The sequence below is a fragment of the Myotis davidii genome, unplaced genomic scaffold, assembly GCF_000327345.1.
Source record: "Myotis davidii unplaced genomic scaffold, ASM32734v1 scaffold889, whole genome shotgun sequence".
NCBI classification, from domain to species: domain Eukaryota; kingdom Metazoa; phylum Chordata; class Mammalia; order Chiroptera; family Vespertilionidae; genus Myotis; species Myotis davidii.
Window position 1 is genome coordinate 64,679 of NW_006299519.1, and position 18,435 is coordinate 83,113.

At 39.7% G+C, this 18,435-nt stretch overlaps 1 protein-coding gene across 1 annotated transcript in view; it reads right to left on the reverse strand.

Annotated features, from left to right (window-relative positions):
- The window catches only part of GRPR (gastrin releasing peptide receptor), a 32,884-nt gene extending 16,930 nt beyond the window's left edge, over positions 1-15,954 (reverse strand). Inside the window, exon 1 of the mRNA XM_006775203.2 lies at positions 15,218-15,954. Within this exon, the coding sequence (XP_006775266.1) occupies positions 15,218-15,612 (395 nt within the window). The 5' untranslated portion in view covers positions 15,613-15,954. The remainder of the gene's footprint in view (positions 1-15,217) is intronic.
- Positions 15,955-18,435: the final 2,481 nt, after the last annotated feature.

Genomic DNA, 18,435 nt, shown 5'->3' on the forward strand with positions numbered 1-18,435 from the left:
TCAGAGAAATACCAAGGCAGTAAGGATTTGAGGGGCCAAAATCCTGGAGCAAAGGGAAGTGCACAGGGGTGAAGTTGTGATTTAGCATCATTTTCCCCTCAAGGTATTTCCCAAATTTCAAGCAGCAGCATAGAAACTAAGAGCTGAGCACAGCTTCTAGCAGTTTTAGGAAAAAGTAGGACAATAAATGGAGGTCAGAGCCCACCAAGGAGAGGAGTCCAGGTAAACAATCCGGGCTTTCAGCTGAAATGCACAAAGAGGCACATCCTGGTAGTAAGGGTGCAGAAATAGACCCATTCTCACAAAGACCCAAGCCCAGCCTCCAATCTGCTCCATCCCTGATTGGTTTAGATATATGGTCACCTCCCAACTGCCTGAAAAAAGCAAAAGCTAATCTTTTCTGGAAGATAATATTATACAGAGCCTCAAATTATTTACAGTTCTTCGTATTCAAAATAAGGTAGTCAAACAAAAATTGTCTCTGATACCAAGAGACAAAACTAAATGACCAAAACACAAGGGAAGAAAATATATAATAGAAACAGACTTAGAAAGGTTCCATATTAAGGTTACCAGAGAGGAATTTTTTTAATATATGTTTTATTGATTAAGATATTACATATGTGTCCTTATCCTCACGTTACCCCCCCGCCCCCCGCTTATGCCCTTACCCCCCGTTGTCTGTGTCCATTGGTTAGGCCTATATGCTTGCATATAAGTCCTTTGGTTGATCTCTCGCCCTTACCCCCACCCTCCCCTACCTTCCCTCCAAGCCCGACAGTCCAATCAATGCCTCTCCATACCAGAGAGGAATTTTATAGTATATTAGAACCAATTCAAGAAATTATGGGGGTTGGGGGACAATGGGGCAATAAGGACACATGTGTAATACCTTAATCAGTAAAGAAAAGAAATTATTGAAAAAAGAGAAATTAGAAGACAAGATGGAATCAAATGGAAATTTTAGAATTGCAGTATACTATAACTGAAAATAAGAAGTAAATGGAAGCTTCAGAAGCAGAGTAGACACAGCTAAAGAGAGGATTAGAGATCTGAAAATGGCCAGACTGAATACAATAAGGAAAAAGAATGGAAAATACAGAAAAGGGAGCAGGAAATTTGTGGGCTACAGTGAAATGGTGAAGTGAAATTGTGCTTAAAATAGTTTTCTGTAACAGAGGCCTGACCTTAGTATGAAATTTCCTGCCTCAATAAAGCAAAACAACCACATGGGGGAAAAGCTTGAAAAGCTGAAAGTTAACCTATTTATATGTAGACAGAATAAAGAAGGAGAAGAAAAAACGAATGGGGCAGAAACAATATTTGAAGTTGTATGGTTGAGAATTTTCCAAAATTGACTAAATCTTCAAGCCACAGATTTAAATAAAAAAACTCCATTAATTTCAAGCAGGAAATATAAAGAAAACCATACCTAAATGCATTATAGTGATACTGCTGAAAGACAAAATAAAATAGAAAAAATTTAAAGTCAGTCAAAGAGAAAAAAATCAGTAATTTTAAAAGAGCAACAATAAAACTGACATCTGACTTCACAGCGGAAGTCAGAGGACAATACATCAAAGTGTGAAAGATAAGAATGCCAGCTTAGGATTCTATGCTCAGTGAAAATATCTTCCCCTAAATTACACGAAATAAAGACATTTTCAGACAAAAACAGAAAATGTATCTCCCTTAGATGTACACTAAATGAAATACTAAAGGGCATTCTTTGGGCAGAAGTAAAATGATCTCAGATGGAGCCAGAGAAGCAGAAAGGAATGGAAAACAAAAGAAAAGGTAAATACAGGAATGAGTCTAAATCTAAATGTAAATATGTAAATGTAAAGTATATAAAAACAATAAAGATTATATCCTGTGGGTTTTAAAATATAGAATTAAAATATAGAATAACAATAACCAAAAAAAGAGCAGAAGAGAATGAAAATGAAATTAAAGTGTCCCATTATCCTTACACTAGAGGCCCCACACATGAAATTCATGTGTGGGTATGGTCCTTAGGCTTGGCCTGTGGTCAGGGCCATCTTCCCTGGCTTCCCACAACCAGCCCCGCTCCCCCCCCCCCCCCCCATTCCTGGTTCCCTATTTGCCATTAGGCAATCGGAGCCTGATGGCCAGGGGAAGGGACTGAGAGATTGGCCTTTCCCGCCTGCTCGCCGGCCCCATCCCCACCACGGGTTGCCCTCTGTGTGTGGGGTGCCTGTGGGGCAGGGGCCTTGGCCAGCTGCCGCCCACATCCGCCACCCACCCCCGGTTCCCCTGGCGACTGGTTGAGCAATTGTTCTGGTCATTCTGCCATTAGGGTCAATTTGCATATTACCCTTTTATTATATAGGATTGTCTGGGAATTAGGAGCATTCCAATTTATAGTAAATTCCAATTAATCAAGGATACATGTTGTAAACTCCAGGAAAGCTCCTAAAAGAATACTAATAAGAACTTGTATAGTTAATCTCTGGAAGGGATGGGAAATAAAATAATTAAAATACTTAATTTAAAAGAAGGGAGGGGAAAAAGGGATATGAAATAAGTGATAACAATAAAAACCAAATAAAAAGATGGTAGATTTAAATCCAAATATATCAGCAAAATTGAGTTTATTATGTCTGTGTTACAGGCCAAGAACCTGTAGCCAAATTACAAATAGCAAATACATTTGTGTAAAGTCACTTATGTTTGTATACCTGCAAAAATACCAACACTGATAAAGATAAATTAAAACTCAATGTGGTGACATTCATGGCAAATAGGTTAAGGGCATCATCAATTAAATGAGTTTTTAAGATTACTCAAGGCACAAGAAAACTTGAAATGCTGTGAAATTTTACAGCTCATATAAGAAAGAAACTTGAGCCCTGGCAGGCATGGCTCAGTGATTAGAATGTCGGCCCATGCACCGAAGGGTCTCAGGTTTGATTCCCAGTCAAGGGCACATTGATGTTTCTCTCTTTATCTCTCTTCCTTTCTCTCTCTCTCTTCCCCCCTTCCCTTCCTCCCTTTCACTTTCTCTAAAAATCAATGGAAAAAATATCCTTGGGTGAGGATTAACATAAAAATATACTAAAAAACAAAAAAGAAAGAAACTAGATAATGACTTTCTAAAATAATCCTAAACATTTGATAATAATCCTAAACATTTATTAGTATATGACATTACTAATAATGAGTTATGAAACTGAAAGAAACTTTTCTAACCTGTCATTAGTAAAAAGCTAATCTTAATCCTGCTTGATAAAAACTGGCTTATCTTTCTAATTTCTTTATAAAAAAGGATATTTCCAAACCATTGTCATTTTAAGAGGAGACAAGTAAGTATGAAGCCAAAAATGTTTATGAAAAGAAGTATGATAGATATATATTAGGCAGTTAATAGATATCATGTTATTTTTCTGGAGTTTGTGGAATTTATCAAATTATTTAAATTTGTAATTTATTGTGATTTATAAATCCAATATATGATTTCTAAATATTTTAATACATTCACTTCTCTACCTAACTTTGCATTCATAATTTTTTTCTGAAAATAATTTCTTTTTAATTATTTTTGTCTTCTTTTTTTTAAAAATAAATCTTTATTGTTGAAAGTGTTACATATGTCCCTTTTTTACCCCCATTGTCCTCTCCCACCCCTCTCTCCCCAAGCCTTCACCACCCACTGTCTGTGTCCTTGGGTTATACATATATGCATATGAGTTCATTGGTTGATCTCTTTCCCGCTCCCATCCCCTGCCTTCCCTCTGAGGTTTAACAGTCTGTTCTATGTTTCTATGTCTCTGGGTCTATTTTTGTTCATCAGTTTATGTTGGTCATTAGATTCCACATATGAGTGAGATCAAGTGATACTTATCTTTTTCTGACTGGCTTATTTCGCTTAGTATAATGCTCTCTAGGTCCATCCATGCTGTTGCAAATGGTAAGAGTTCTTTCTTTTTTCCAGCTGCATAGTATTCCATTGTGCAGATGTACCATAGTTTTTTAACCCACTCATCTGCTGATGGGCACTTAGGCTGTTTCCAAAAAAAGCACTCCCCAGACCGTCCCCATGAAACCTGGATAAGGTCTTATCATCAAGAGTTGAAATCAGCCCTAGCCGACTTGGCTCAGTGGATAGAGCATCAGCCTGCAGATTGAAGGGCCCCAAGTTTGATTCCAGCCAAGGGCACATGCCTGGGATGCAGGCTTGATCCCAGTAGGGGGCGTGCAAGAGGCAGTCGGTCAATGATTCTCATCATTGATGTTTCCATCTCTCTCTCCTTCTCCCTTCTTCACTGAAATCAATAAAGAAATATTTTTTTTTTTAAAGTTGAAATCAATGTTCTTACTATAGTCACTCTGTTAACTATCAAAGGAAATAAACATGATTTGCAGACCTTAACCCAATATTACAGGTTTGCACAATAAGGCCTACCAGAATTCATTAATTTCTTTATTCCTTCTTTCATGTATCCATCTATTTGAGGCAGAATAGTAAGAAGCTAGGAAAATTCCTTGGCAAGTGATGATGAAACTCAGACAGACAGCTGATTCAGACTGGCCTCATCCAGCACCCTGACTCGCCTGCCTCCTTCTTCCTTGCATGACAACTTGTTTACGTATAAAGGCCGCAGGACAATAATCTTCTGATCAGCATCAAATAATCTTAGGAACAAAGCCTCAGGTTTATTGACCACAGAGACAGAGTTTTGGTCAAACTAGAAATAACATGAAGGCTTTAGTTGTGTTTCAGCTCCAGGCCCAGAAAAGCAGCAAAACCAGGTGAAGCAATGCCATGTTGGCATCAGGACCAGATGCAATGACCAATAACCCCTTACCCTAGCACTGACCGATTAGTAAAGATCACAAACCTCACCCTATATGCTCATTTTGGTGAATCAACATATTAAGAGAAACACCTGGGAAGCTGATGATTATTCTATTGAGATCCTCCCCTAAATGTTTTGCCTTTAGAAAATAGATAAGAACTCTAAGACAAAGGACCCGGTACACACACTCTCTGGAGCACATTCATGCCTTCTTTCTTCAGGCATGTATCTTTGTTTTCTTTCTCCTAAGCTCTAAAGGTCTCCACAAGACTTGCAACCAGGGAAACAACAGACAGTGGCAACTGGTCCTGGACTAACCCCCTGAACCTGTCTCCAAGGGTCCTTCTTTTGTTTCCTGAGTCCACGCAGCCCAGCTGGCTCACTTCTTCTGCCTTGTGACTTTCCTTCTAAAAGACCAAGGCAGCTCTCTGGACAGCCCACTGGATTATTTTCTTCTTTTGCTTTGCATGCTAAATAAACTTCCTTGTGCTAGAATTTGTGGCTCTGAAGCCTTTCTTTGCCAAACTCAAGAACCAAGAACCCACATCACTGGTAGCACATTCATGTATTCCATGAACACTAACCAAGCACCTATTACAGGTTAGAAACTGTTCTAGTGCCATATAAGTGATAATGAATGACATACCCTCCTATTTGGGGAGAGCTTATATTCTAGTGGTGGAAAACAGAAAACAAGTGAACAAACAAATGAACAAAATAAAATAATTATCAAGAAAATAATACTGGATATTTACCTAGAGAAATAAAGATAAATATCCATATAGAATTGTATATGAATGCTTATGACAGCTTTATTCATAATCATCCAAACTGAAACAAACCCTAACGTCCATTACCTGAAGAATAGACAAACAAACTGTGGTGTAGCCATTCAATGGAATACTACCCCGTATTAAAAAAAAGAACTACTTTCGACAAAGGAGGCATGAACATACAATGGAGTCAAGACAGCCTCTTCAATAAATGGTGCTGGGAAAATTGGACAGATACATGAAAATAAATGAAACTAGACCACCAACTTACACCATACACAAAAATAAACTCAAAATGGATAAAGGATTTAAACATAAGACGAGAAACCATAAAAATACTAGAGGAATCCACAGGCAGCAAAATCTCAGACATATGGCGAAGCAATTTCTTCACTGATACTGTCATTAGTAAATGATACTGCTCCTAGGGCAAGGGAAACTAAAGAGAAAATAAACAAATGGAACTACATCAAAATAAAAAGCTTTTGCAGAGCAAAAGAAACCATTAACAAAACAACAAGAAAGCCCACTACATGGGAGAACATATTCACCAATGTTATAACCCATAAGGGTTTAATCTCCAACATTTACAGGGAACTCATACAACTTAACAAAAGGAAGATAAACAATTCAATAATAAAAAAACTAAACAAGCAATTCATTTACCATTGCAATAAAAAATTAAAATACTTAAGAATAAAGTTAACCAAGGAGGTAAATGACCTGTATTCGGAAAACTGCAGAATGGTACATCTACACAATGGAATACTATGCTGCAGTAAAAAAGAAGGAATTCTTACCATTTGCAACAGCATGGATGGAACTGGAGAGCATTATGCTAAACACAATAAGCCAGTCAGAGAAAGATAAATATCACATAATCTCATTCATTTGTAGGATATAATGAACAACATAATCTGATGAACAAAAACAGATCCAGAGACAGAGAAGCATCGATCAGACCGTCAAACCTCAGAGGGAAGGTAGGGGAGGGTGAGAGTTAGGGGGAGAGATCAACCAAAGGACTTATATGCATGCATATAGGCCTAACCAATGGATATAGACAACAGGGGCGTGAGGGCATGAGTGGAGGGTATGGGGGGTAATGTGGGGATAAGGACACATATGTAATAACTTAATCAATAAAGAAATTTTTAAAAAGAACTACTTATATATGCAACAACATGAGTTGAAAGAAGCCAAACTCAAATAACTACATACTGTATGATGTTATTCATATAACTAGGGGCCCAGTACACGAAATTTGTGCACGGGGGGGGGGTCCCTCAGCCCAGCCTGCCCCCTCTCACATACTGGGAGCCCTCAGGGGATGTTCTACTAATGGCTTAAGCCCGCTTCCTGCTCCCCTTGGAGCCCGCTCTGCCCCTGCCCCCTCTGATCGCCGGCTCCACCCCTGCTCAGGCCCGAGGCCTCTGGCTGAGGCCTCTGACCTGGGCAGGAGACCCCCAGACCCCTTTGATCACTGGCTATGCCTCTTGGCCCCCCTCTTTGTCTCCCCCGCCACCTGCCCGGCCAACAAGCCTGGACACTTCAGAGGCGGGGCTGAGGGGACTGGGCGCTGCCATCTTGTGGCTATGGGTGCCGCCATCTTTGTGATAGAGTGATGGAGTGATGGTTAATTTGCACATTACTATTTTATTAGATAGGATATTCTAGAAATTATTAGAAGCTGGGGGTGGAGGAAGGGGATAGACAACCAAGGACATGAAAGAATTTGGGGGACAATGAAAATGTTCTGATTGTGGTGGTAGTGGTTTTATGACTGAATAAGTTTATCAAAATTCATAGAAATAAAGACCCAAAAATTTACTGAATGAAAATTACACTTCAATCAACCTAAAAAAAGAAATTGGGTGATAAAATAGTGTTGGTCATTCCTTTGGATTGAGTAGCCAATAAAGACTTCCTAAACAAGGTGACTGTTAATGTGTAAAGTGAACCAGCAGCTTCTTAGCAGTTTTGAGGAAAATCAAATCATTTTAAAAGATGACTGTAATAAAAAAATATCTTGGGAGGTAGAAAAAGAGGAATGGAGAATTTTTTTCTCTTATTTTCCAAAACATGTTTTAAGAGAGAATTTCTGCAAACCCCACATACCAGGAGGATTTACAAGTGCAAATATGCAAATTTAGTCTCTTTTCAAAGGATGCTATTGACAAGCACAGTTCAAAAAAACCTCACCAGGGAGCCTTTTCAGGCTATGGTCTATGTCTCATGATCAAGTTTGTATTTTTTTTTGTTTGTTTTCTTCTATACATATTAAGTTACCAGAAATGATAATTAATCACATAAAAGTCTAACACTTTATAAGATAATGTGTGAGAAACAAGGTCAAAGTTCTTTGCTGCCCTTCTCTCCACAGAAAAATTGAAAAGGCTCCAATTAAAAGAGCCTTTCTGGGAAACCCCACTTCCATTGCACCTGCCCTCTGAACACTCTTAGAGTCTGCCAGCAGCTGTGACAGATCCATCACTATGGGGAGACAGGAGTTGACTTTCCTTCCAGAGAGGCAACATATGCTTCAGAAAAATCATAATATAGAGAAAGTATGAATTGGTAGCGCATATAATCTCTTCAACAGAGGGACAAGAACTTAAATTGTCTTCTCTCCTTTTATAATAAATGGTAATCTAGTAAGTAAAATGTTTCTCTGAGTTCCGTGAGCCATTCTAGCATATGAATCGAACCCAAGGAGCGAGGATTAGGGGACCCTTTGATTTATAGCCAGTTGCTCAGAAGTATAGGTAACAACCTGGACTTGTGACTGGTGTCTGATGTCAGGGGGAGGGGATGGGTGGGTGTTACAGCCTTATAGGACTGAGCCTTCAACCTATAGTATCTGATGCTATCTCTGGCCAGATTGTGTCAGAATTAAGTTGAATTCTCAGATAACCAGCTGGTGGTTTTAAAAAATATATTTTTATTGATTTCAGAAAGGAAGTTCAGAGAGGAAGGGAGAGTGAAAGAGAGATAGAAACATAAATGATGAGAGAGAATTATTGATTGGCTGCCTCCTGCATGACCACCACTGGGGATTGAGCCTGTGTCATGACCTTTTGGTTCATAGGCTCAACCACTGAATCACACCGGCCAGGCAACCAAGTGGTGTTTTGAGATGTTGGACGCCCCCTGCCCCCAATTGGAAATTGAGTCTCAGAACAACATTTTCAAGGGTTTGAACTTTATTTGTAGCCATTGGACTTTATCATTTAGTTGCTGCTCAAGCATAAACCAAGCTGTATTTATTATCCTCTTACTAGATGTAAAGTGGGCCTGGGTGTCATAGAAGACAGAGATCCCATGGAGCTTACCATATGATTAAGGAAGTAGAAAACACATCTATAAAAGGGACCTAGTAGTACAAGATAGGGTAGTTTGGTATTTAATGAACAGGCAAAAACATCTTGGGATGGGGGAAAATCAGTTAAAGAAAAGATCAGGGAATGCTTCATAGAAGGGAAGGGATTTGGAGTAAGCCTTGAAGGATTGCTAGAATTTGGATAGATGGAGGAAATAGAGCCTTGTGAGAAACTGATATAGGGTTGAGCCTCGGACTGACCTGCTGGCAAAGTCACAAACAAGTCCCAGCTTAGAGGGCTCAGTCCTCTTAGCATAATTAGGCTTGACCTTATAACACTCCCCAGATCTTACCTGGGAAGCTAATGGGCTGAGGGAAGTGCAGGGAGTATAAACATGATCAAAACAGGTGAAACTCACAAGAACTGTAACTATGGTAACCACTGCATTGTTTACCTCAGACTATAAAAGGTCGGTGCGGACTGAACACGGGTGGAAGTCCTTCCTCTTGAGTTGGACTTACCTGCCTGGTCCCCCAATATTTCCAAATTATCTCTTGTCTTTTCTGTTTCATTTGTGTGCGGCTCCTCTTCCAGATATTGAACCCTGAACCACGCGGGATGTGGAAGGAAACATTTACGACAGAGCCTGGCCATCAGGGAGGGGAAAATGAAGTCAGAGAGGGAAGAAGTCAGGTGACACATATGTGAGACAATGAGAAGCAGACTTTAGCTAGAGCAGTGTTTGTTCTGGTGAGTCTTAGTATAGGAAGATAGAAAGACAGACTGGGAGGTGGAAGAGGACCTGGCCAAAGAGAATGGAAGGATCAGACAGAAGTTCATAATGCAGACCCAGAAAGTGAACTCCACATGTATTATTCAAAAGGTCTCCAAACCTCATCAATGGGATGCCTAAATTCTCCAAGCCTGTGGCTGGTGATTGTATTGGGCTGCCTGGTTTCTTCTCTCTTCGTTTTTGGGTATCTTCCAATAGAAAATATTTTTAAAGACTGGAAGAGCCTGTGCATCTGGGAAGCATTTGATATTTGCTTATTTGAGGAATTCCTGATATCCTCATGAGTGAGAGTAGCTAACATGGATCTTAGGAGATTTGGACCCAAAGGCATATAGCAAACTCTCTTCTGTAGTGTCCAATAGAACTTTCTGCAGTGATGGAAATGCTCTGTATCTGCACTGTCCAATAGAGTCACATATTGCTACTGAGCATTTAACATGTGCTTTGTGTGACTAGAGAACTGGCTTTTTAGTTTTATTTAAGTGAAATTTAAATAACTACAGTCCTAGCTGGTTTAGCTCAGTGAATAGAGCATCGGCCTGTGGATTGAAGGATCCCAGGTTTGATTTTGGGTTTCAGGCTCAATCCCCAATAGGGGGCGTGCAGGAGGCAGCTGGTCAACGATTCTCTCTCATCATTGATGTTTCTCTCTCTTTCTCCCTCTCCATTCCTCTGAAATCAATAAAAACATATTTTAAAAAAAATAACCACATGTAGTTAGTGGCTAGCATGTTGTACCACCCAGTTCTAGGTGTCAGGAAAGGCGGAAAACTACATTACCTCATAAATCCCTGGCAATAAATTCAAAGAATCTGTACTTCAAGATGTCTGTATAAATGTAACATTTTCCTATTCCTTTACACATTCCAAATCACAGCAAAGGGGGAGCTTATGAACAGTCTTCCATGGGATTGAATGAGGACCACATCCCAATGGAACTGCTACATCTGTATGTCCTTAGGATTCATTCTGCCAGCTCCATTCTAGCAGAAATAACACTGCATAATAATACTGAAGCAGGCACAACGTAACTTGGGCATTATATGCTGCCAACCTTATGTCCAGCTTTAACCTTTACACTTATTGGAAAAGAAAACACAAACTCTACTTACCCTTTTCCTAAAAAAATTCAGATCAAATTCCATTACACAATACTAAGGCACCTAGTACAGAGATGGGTATCTAGTAGGAAAGATCGTTATGTAAAAAATATATCCACCCATCCAACCATTCACCTATCTATCCAACCATCTGTCCACCACCTGCCCATCCACTTATCCACTCATCCACTCATCCATCCATCCATCTTCTCACCCATCTACTTATCATTCCATCTATCCAATTATCTATTTATCCCAAGAATCTATTCACTGACTCACAAAGAATAGCTTTTCTCTCATTTACCTAAATAATGAGAGCTTAATAGAGAGGAACAAATAAGAAGCAGGTGACAGCATGATGCATATTTAAGAGTATGCTTTCAGATAAATTCCTAAAAATGGAGAAGAATAATAAGAATGAGAAGAAAGAGTATGCATTAATGAACCATAACTTTAATTGACAAATATTTATTGACCATCCATTTAGTACAAGAAACTGTACAAGATATATACAAGATATATAAGAAATCCCTGTCCTCAACATTCTTAATCTACTTGAAAAATTAAAGCAATGAATATATAAGAGGCTAAAAAAAGACAAATTAGTGAAATATTTCAAAACAGCAAGATGAAAGATGTCACAAGATAATTTATGTCTCAGATAATAAGTCTCACATTTAGAAGAGGGTTAGGAAATCTGGGCTAGAATTGTCCAATTTAGGGCTTTAAGGAGGAGGCTTTTGCCAGATTCCAAATGATAGGCAAAATGAAAGATTAAAAAACCTCATAAGATTTTAAAACTTGGAGGGATCTTTGAAGTAATCTAGCTCAACTCTACTATTTTATGGATAATTCAACTAAGGTCAGAGAGTTAAATGACTTGGTCTGACTCCCTCTTACAGGAAATAGTGGCAGAAAAAGGCCTAAAGTGCAGGGCTATCAATGCCCATTCCAAGCCATAATTTACATGGGATGGGGAGTGGAGTCTTCTATTTAGGAAAGGAGAACACATTCTGGAGAGTGGGTGACACACAGCATAAGCTAGGAAGCAGAGCCAAGAATTCAGTATAACCACCGTGTATGAGGACATCAGTGTGTATGTAAAGGAAGGAAAGTGTGGAAGGCGAGAGAAGGCAGGAACTAATATGAAGGAGTCTGAGTGCAAATCTGCAATTGGTTGGCCATACAAAAGCCAGAATTCTGGTTTCTGGGACTTCTTTGAAGTCTCTCTTTGACACAGTGGCAGCAGTGTAAACTTTTCTAGAAAAAGTGTTACTCTTTTCATATTAACAAAGACTCAAGTTCATCTAGAGGACTGCAGAAGGGAGGTTGGGATAAAAGTAATGACATTGCTGGTCAACCTACAGGAAGCAGGGATGGATGATTATTGCTGTGTCTGTTCACAACTCAGAAGGTCTGATTCAGTAGATTTAGGATGGAGGATAAGAACCTGTACATTTTTAAGCTCCCCAATGACTGTGATGATCATAAGGTTTGGAGGGTCTTCTGGTTCACCCATTTTACCAATCTATCCACTACAGACTACCACTTTAGAAAACTCCTTGACAATACTTACTAAGTATATGACTCTTATGATCTAGCTATTTCACTCCCAGGCATATACTCAAGAGAAATAAACACTGATGTACCTCAAAAGGCATGAATAAGAATATCCAGAGCAGGTTATCATCAACCCCAAACTGGAAACAGCCCAATGTCCATCAACATTAGAACGGATAAATAAATTGAGATATATTCATACAATGGAATACTACACAATGATTAAAAAGAATAAAACACTGCTATGTGCACCAAGATTGATGACTATCACAAACACAATGATAAGCATAAGAAGTATGATTCCATTTACATCAGATTAAAGAACTGGCAAAAATAATCTATGATAATTAAACTCAGAATAGTGATTGTCTCTTTATAGGGATGGGTATTACCTGGAAAGGAACATAAAAGAAACTCCTAGGGTGCTGGGACTGTTCCATATCTTCATCTGGGTGGTGGTTATGTTGTTATATATTAGTAGATATGTGTAAAAATATATCGAACTGTACACTTGTTCAATTTACTGTATGTAAATTATACCTTATTGAGAAAAAATAGATATTGTGTATGTGTGGATATATATATTTACCCTACTAACCTCATGAGGTTGTTATAAAGCTCCAACATCTTTTAAAAATGAAATCAATAGCCCTAGCGGGTTTGGCTCAATCGATAGAACATTGGCCCTCAGACCAAAGGGTCCCGGGTTCGATTTAGGTCAAGGGGACCTCAGTTGCAAGCTCAATTCCAACCCTGGTCAGGTTGTGTTCAGGAGGCAACCAATCGATGTGTGTCTCTTACATCAATGTTTCTTTGTCTCTCTCCCTCCCTTTCACTCTCTCCAAAAATCAATGGAAAAATATCCTTGGTGAGCATTAACAACAACAAAAATGAAATCAATAGATAAGTACTCTCTTATATTATTTAAGTAGCTCAATCCCTATTCTTGTTGAATTAGGTTAGATGCACTACCTGTGATTCAGATGATCCATCAACCTTTTTAAGCCTTAGCAAAACACAAAAAGTTAGTTATATGAATGCTCATAGTAATTTCTGGATTTGGGAAGGACGCACAGTAACTAACTATAGACTCACTGAAAACACAATAGAGCTGACAAAGTGTGCGACCCAGCTTTGAAAGCACTCTTTTGCTGATGGTGAATTTGGTCTGCTTTGAAACTCTGGGGAGGGATTCTGTGCAGCTACATCTTTACATCCCATGCCCTCACTTTCTTCCCGACCCCCCAAGCCCCACCCCAAGAAGACAGTAAACATCATCTGTGCCACTGCACTCACAACTCAGAAACAAAAATCTCATCTTCCCATCAAGAAAATTCCCCTCATCTTGAGGTGTCCTCAGCCATTGGTAACGAGCCCCAGACCTTCTGCCTGCTCCAAAGTTTGCCTGCCCTGAATCAATACTTGAAACTACCTGTGGTCATTAGTACCTTGTGGGCAAATATTCAGGGTCACAGAAGGCTGGAGGTGAGGAGCGGGAATGGAGAGACCCTGTCCAGCCGGTGCGATGTGCAAACCTCATTTCTGGGCTGTTAGTTTTCAATCTTTGAAAATGCCGTGTGTGCTGAGCAGTGTACTTCAGGCAGCTAAGTATAAACTCATGTCTACAAATACTGATAACATTATCTTATTTGTCCATTACTCAAAGCCAGATCACCTGAGGACTATTTGTTCCTCTGCGAAATGAGAATCCAGCACCACATGTATTAAAATGTGGGACATTTTCTTTAGAGCATAGATTTGCAAGAGCTGTTTCTATGCCTTTCCTGGTACGCTTTCAAATCCTTAGGTATCTTTAACACTATAACATACAGTTGATTTTAAAATAGAAAGTTCTAGTCTTTGGTTCACTCTACCAATTTTTCTTAATTTGACCATCTGGTCTATGATGTGTCTGGAGTCTATTCATTAGTGTGTCCAGTTTCTAGAGCTCAGAAATACATAAGATACATTCAGCAATTTATGTGAGCATCCTGCAGGTATTTCCTGACTGCTTAATTCAAGCAGGTATTCAAAGAGTGAGTATGAACTTTTAAGAATGAATAAATAGAAATTGTTAAGCAGTAGGTTCACACAAGCAATGCAGTTCACAAATATGTATATTTCCCAGAATAAAACATTGTACTGACTCCCCGCCCCAAACACTCTAAAGGCAATGTATATGGAAGTACATCATCAAAGATATTAAAATTCCCCCAAATCTGACTTGAATGGAGCTTTCTCAAGAAAAAAATCCAATAATGCTTCATTTCACTTAAGAGATTGTTAGAAAAAAACAGCACACAAGCTGTTCATTTACAGAGAGCCAAACACAAAATCAGCTGTGAGAAAAGTTCAACTGAGGAAAATGAATTTCAAGGAAATGCCACTTATTTTCTCCTGTTGGTCATTTCTGAAAGAATATTTTGCATTAGAAATGCAGTGGGGCTTTTCTAAAGATTTTAAAATGCTTCTAAGAAACATTTGCCTGGGGTTTAAACCCTATTAGTTGTGATCTTTTTTATTAGTAGTCAATTAATTTTGTAGGGGGGAGTAGTTAGGGAAAAGCCATGCTAAATTGATTTGTGTCCAGAAAATGCACCTCCATCTTATGCTAATTATTTTTCTTTCTTGCCCCCCCCTCCCCTTTTTGCCATCCATTCCCTTTTCTTTCTTAAACCAACAGGTAAAACTCCAGAAGTAATCCCCAGAACAAAAAAACAAGCCCGGAAGGGAATCTGAGTTTGAGTAAAACTTCCTTTTCTGCAAACAGCTCTATCTGTCCCAACGTCGTAGCTCATTTACTGAGGCATCCACCACCCTCAGAGAGAATGTAACCGTCCTCTGTACTTACCTGTCTGCGGAGAGAGCCGTGAGTGTGAAGACAGACACCCCCACCGAGGTGAGCTGTATAAAGGGGATCAGTTTGCAGCCAATCCTGCCAAACAGCCATCTGTCAGCCAGGTACCGGCTGGCATCCACGGGAGCACAGGTTACCAGGAGGAGCAGATCTCCCAAAGCCAGACTGGAGATGAAGAGGTTTGGCACGTTTCGCATGGACTTCACGGTACAAAAGATCTTGATCAGGGTGATGTTGCCAATGAGGCCTATCAGAATGATGACCCCATAAATTGCAGGGATGACATAGAGGATCCCTGGGTGGAACCAGTCCTCATTCATGGGGAGATCCATACTGTGATTAGAGATGTTGCAGGACATGCTCTGAAGCCAGCAATCATTGAGAGCCATCCTCTAGATTCTCTCCCACCTACAAAGTGTCCTCAGATGCTGTTCCTTAACTTTTGATTTTGCAGTTGGGTGCAGATGAGGACGAAATCTCTGCTAGGCTCTTTATTTTCTTTAATAAAAATACTCTGAATACATATAGACTATGGCATCAAAACTCTGTCACTACTTTGATGCTGGTACCGCTCTCATCTTCACATGAACAATGCAATGCAGTTCTAAATTCAGTCCAAAAAGGGCTCAGAATTAAACCCAGTCTGTATCAACTCTTTCTACCTCCATTCCAATCTGAGTCTCCCTCGCTGCAGTTAACTAAGAACTTTTGGTCTGCTATTTTCACACGGCATTTCCTGTCTTTCCTGATACTTAGACCCTGAAGGTTTAAAGTGGGTAGAAAAAAACGGCACTGAGAAAGCCTCACATCCTATAGGCAGGATGCCTTGCACGTCACTGGCTTCACTAGCAAACAGCAGCTCTGCTGAGCTGAGGCTCTGAAGAGGAACCAGGGCTACTTATAGACAGAGAATGCCAGCCCCCTGCTGGACACTTCAATCACTGCCCAGTCGCCTACTCTCCACCAGCAGACTGCAGTTCCAAGGCCCACGGGGCTTTAACAAGATACCTTTGGCTTCTCACTTAAGATGCAGCACCTTCGGTAGGTATTTAATGTGTTGCTAGCAGTTTGCAATGGCACTGCGAATCTTTCTGATGCTATGCTCACGAATCCAGATGGAACTCACATCTATTTTCTCATCTTTTCCAATACATTAGAATGACATGTTAAATAAGGTTGCTCTAAAATGAGGTCTGTCTCTAAATGAAATGCACACAGATGCACAGGGTGTGTATGTGTGAGCTGTCCCACTCAGCCTTCCCACTGCCTTTTTGAACGGGGATACCAGTGAGGAAAAATAGGCACGGGACTCATGCCTTAAACCTTCAGTAACTGCCTCTGGGAAAAACCAGAAGCAGAACACACACACACATGTTCTTTCCTGTGGCTTTGCCAGGCCATCCTCGTTCCCTCTACTGGGAGAAATTAAATCAGGAGCCAGATGTATTCTTAACTCTGAGACCTTTTCTAGAAAAATGGATCTTTTCTCCTTGGACCTAAAAATGACATGAATTGCCATTTTGATGCAATTATTTACTGAATGCTTGCCACGTTTTATAGCAAATTTCCTCTGAAGTCCTGAGTGAGAAATGTACTGTCAGAATACTGAGGAATTAAGGTGTGGAAAAAATAACAGAGTGGACAGGGTGCCAGGAAAGGCTTTATTGAGGAGGTACTATTAGATTGGAGCTTAGACCTTTAGCCAACAATTTATAAATACATTACAAGGGTGTATCTTCAAGACTTATGTGGAACCAGCTCCATCGCAGGAACATCACAGGAAGCAGTTACTAGCAGATGTTGCCGTTGAAGGTTTGTTTGTTTTTTTCAGGTTCCATAGGAATAAAAGAACTTGCACTTATCACCATGCCAGGGCTCAGCAAGAAAGCCTCCAACTGCGTTGTCATGGAAATTTCCAGTGGGAGGTTACAGTACTGAAATGGTCGATATGCTCCTTCCATAAGTCCAAAGGACCTGTGCTCCTCTCAGTCAGCAGTAGAGTTTGATGTTGCACTCCTGGAGGGGAAGAGCTTCTCAGGGGAGATCAGCATCACCAGTAATGAGTCAATAACCATGAGTCTAGTGGTGTTGATTAGTTGATAACAGTATATATTAATGCAGTATATGGACTCTGATTAAATCCTGGCTTCCTCATTTATTATCTTGGCAAGTTATTTGGTGTCTTAAGCTTCAAGCTCTTTATCTGTAAAGTGGGAATAATGAAGTTAAACAAAATTATTCATGTTAAGACTTCATAATATTTGGCACATAGTAAGTGCTCAATTAGTATTAGCTGGTATTGCTATAACTATTATTGTTGCGACTGAGAGAAATTTTAATTTTATTGTGATTTTACTTTAGGAAAGCCCAATAAAGTCAGAAGAGCAATTGACCTTGGATCAATAGGCAAAAGGGCCTACTCACACAGGTGAATCAGCAACTCCCACATTTACCGGAAACACATTTATCAAACATCTACCAGTTTTCAGGTACTGCAAAAGCTTGAGAAAAATAACATTTTATTATAAGATCCGTCATGATCCCAACTACTCAGCTCATAGTCAGAGGACTCGGTCTCAAAAAATAACAGAAAAAGGGTTCTCACATAGATTCTGCAAACGATTCTGTTTGTTCTATACTGGATTAACAATTTTGCTTCTCAAAATGGCTGCAGTGGCTTTCTTCTCTGATCATTTACCTTTCTTCCTCTCAATGACTATGATTGCTTCTGGCATTGTTTTTTTGTCGTCATTACTGGAGGGATAACCTTATATGAATCATGCCAAAATTCAAAGGAGTTCCACTCGAACTAGAAGAATTAGTGAGGCATTGAACTGTCCAGGGTCATCCTGCGAATTTTGAAACAGCGGCAGCAACAGCAAGCACCTGGCTATGATATTATATTAAACCTGATATCTTTGAGCCTTTTAACCTTCTGAAAGCTCCTTGAGTATTATTTAAATAGAAATAAATGGGGCTTCTTAAAAAAAAGTCACGACTTAGACCCCATCCCCTCTCTAGGACAAAGCAACTACCTTTTCTCCAGAGAAGGTGACATTTGATCTTAAAGGTTATGTGTTTGGCAGAACCTTTTGAACAGAGAAAACAGAATGTTTCTAGGGCACAGGCATAAAGGAAAGAGCATGGCATTGAGCAGGGAACAGCTATAAGTCCAGAAAGGCCGTCCAGATTGGAAGAGAGGGGGTAGGGAA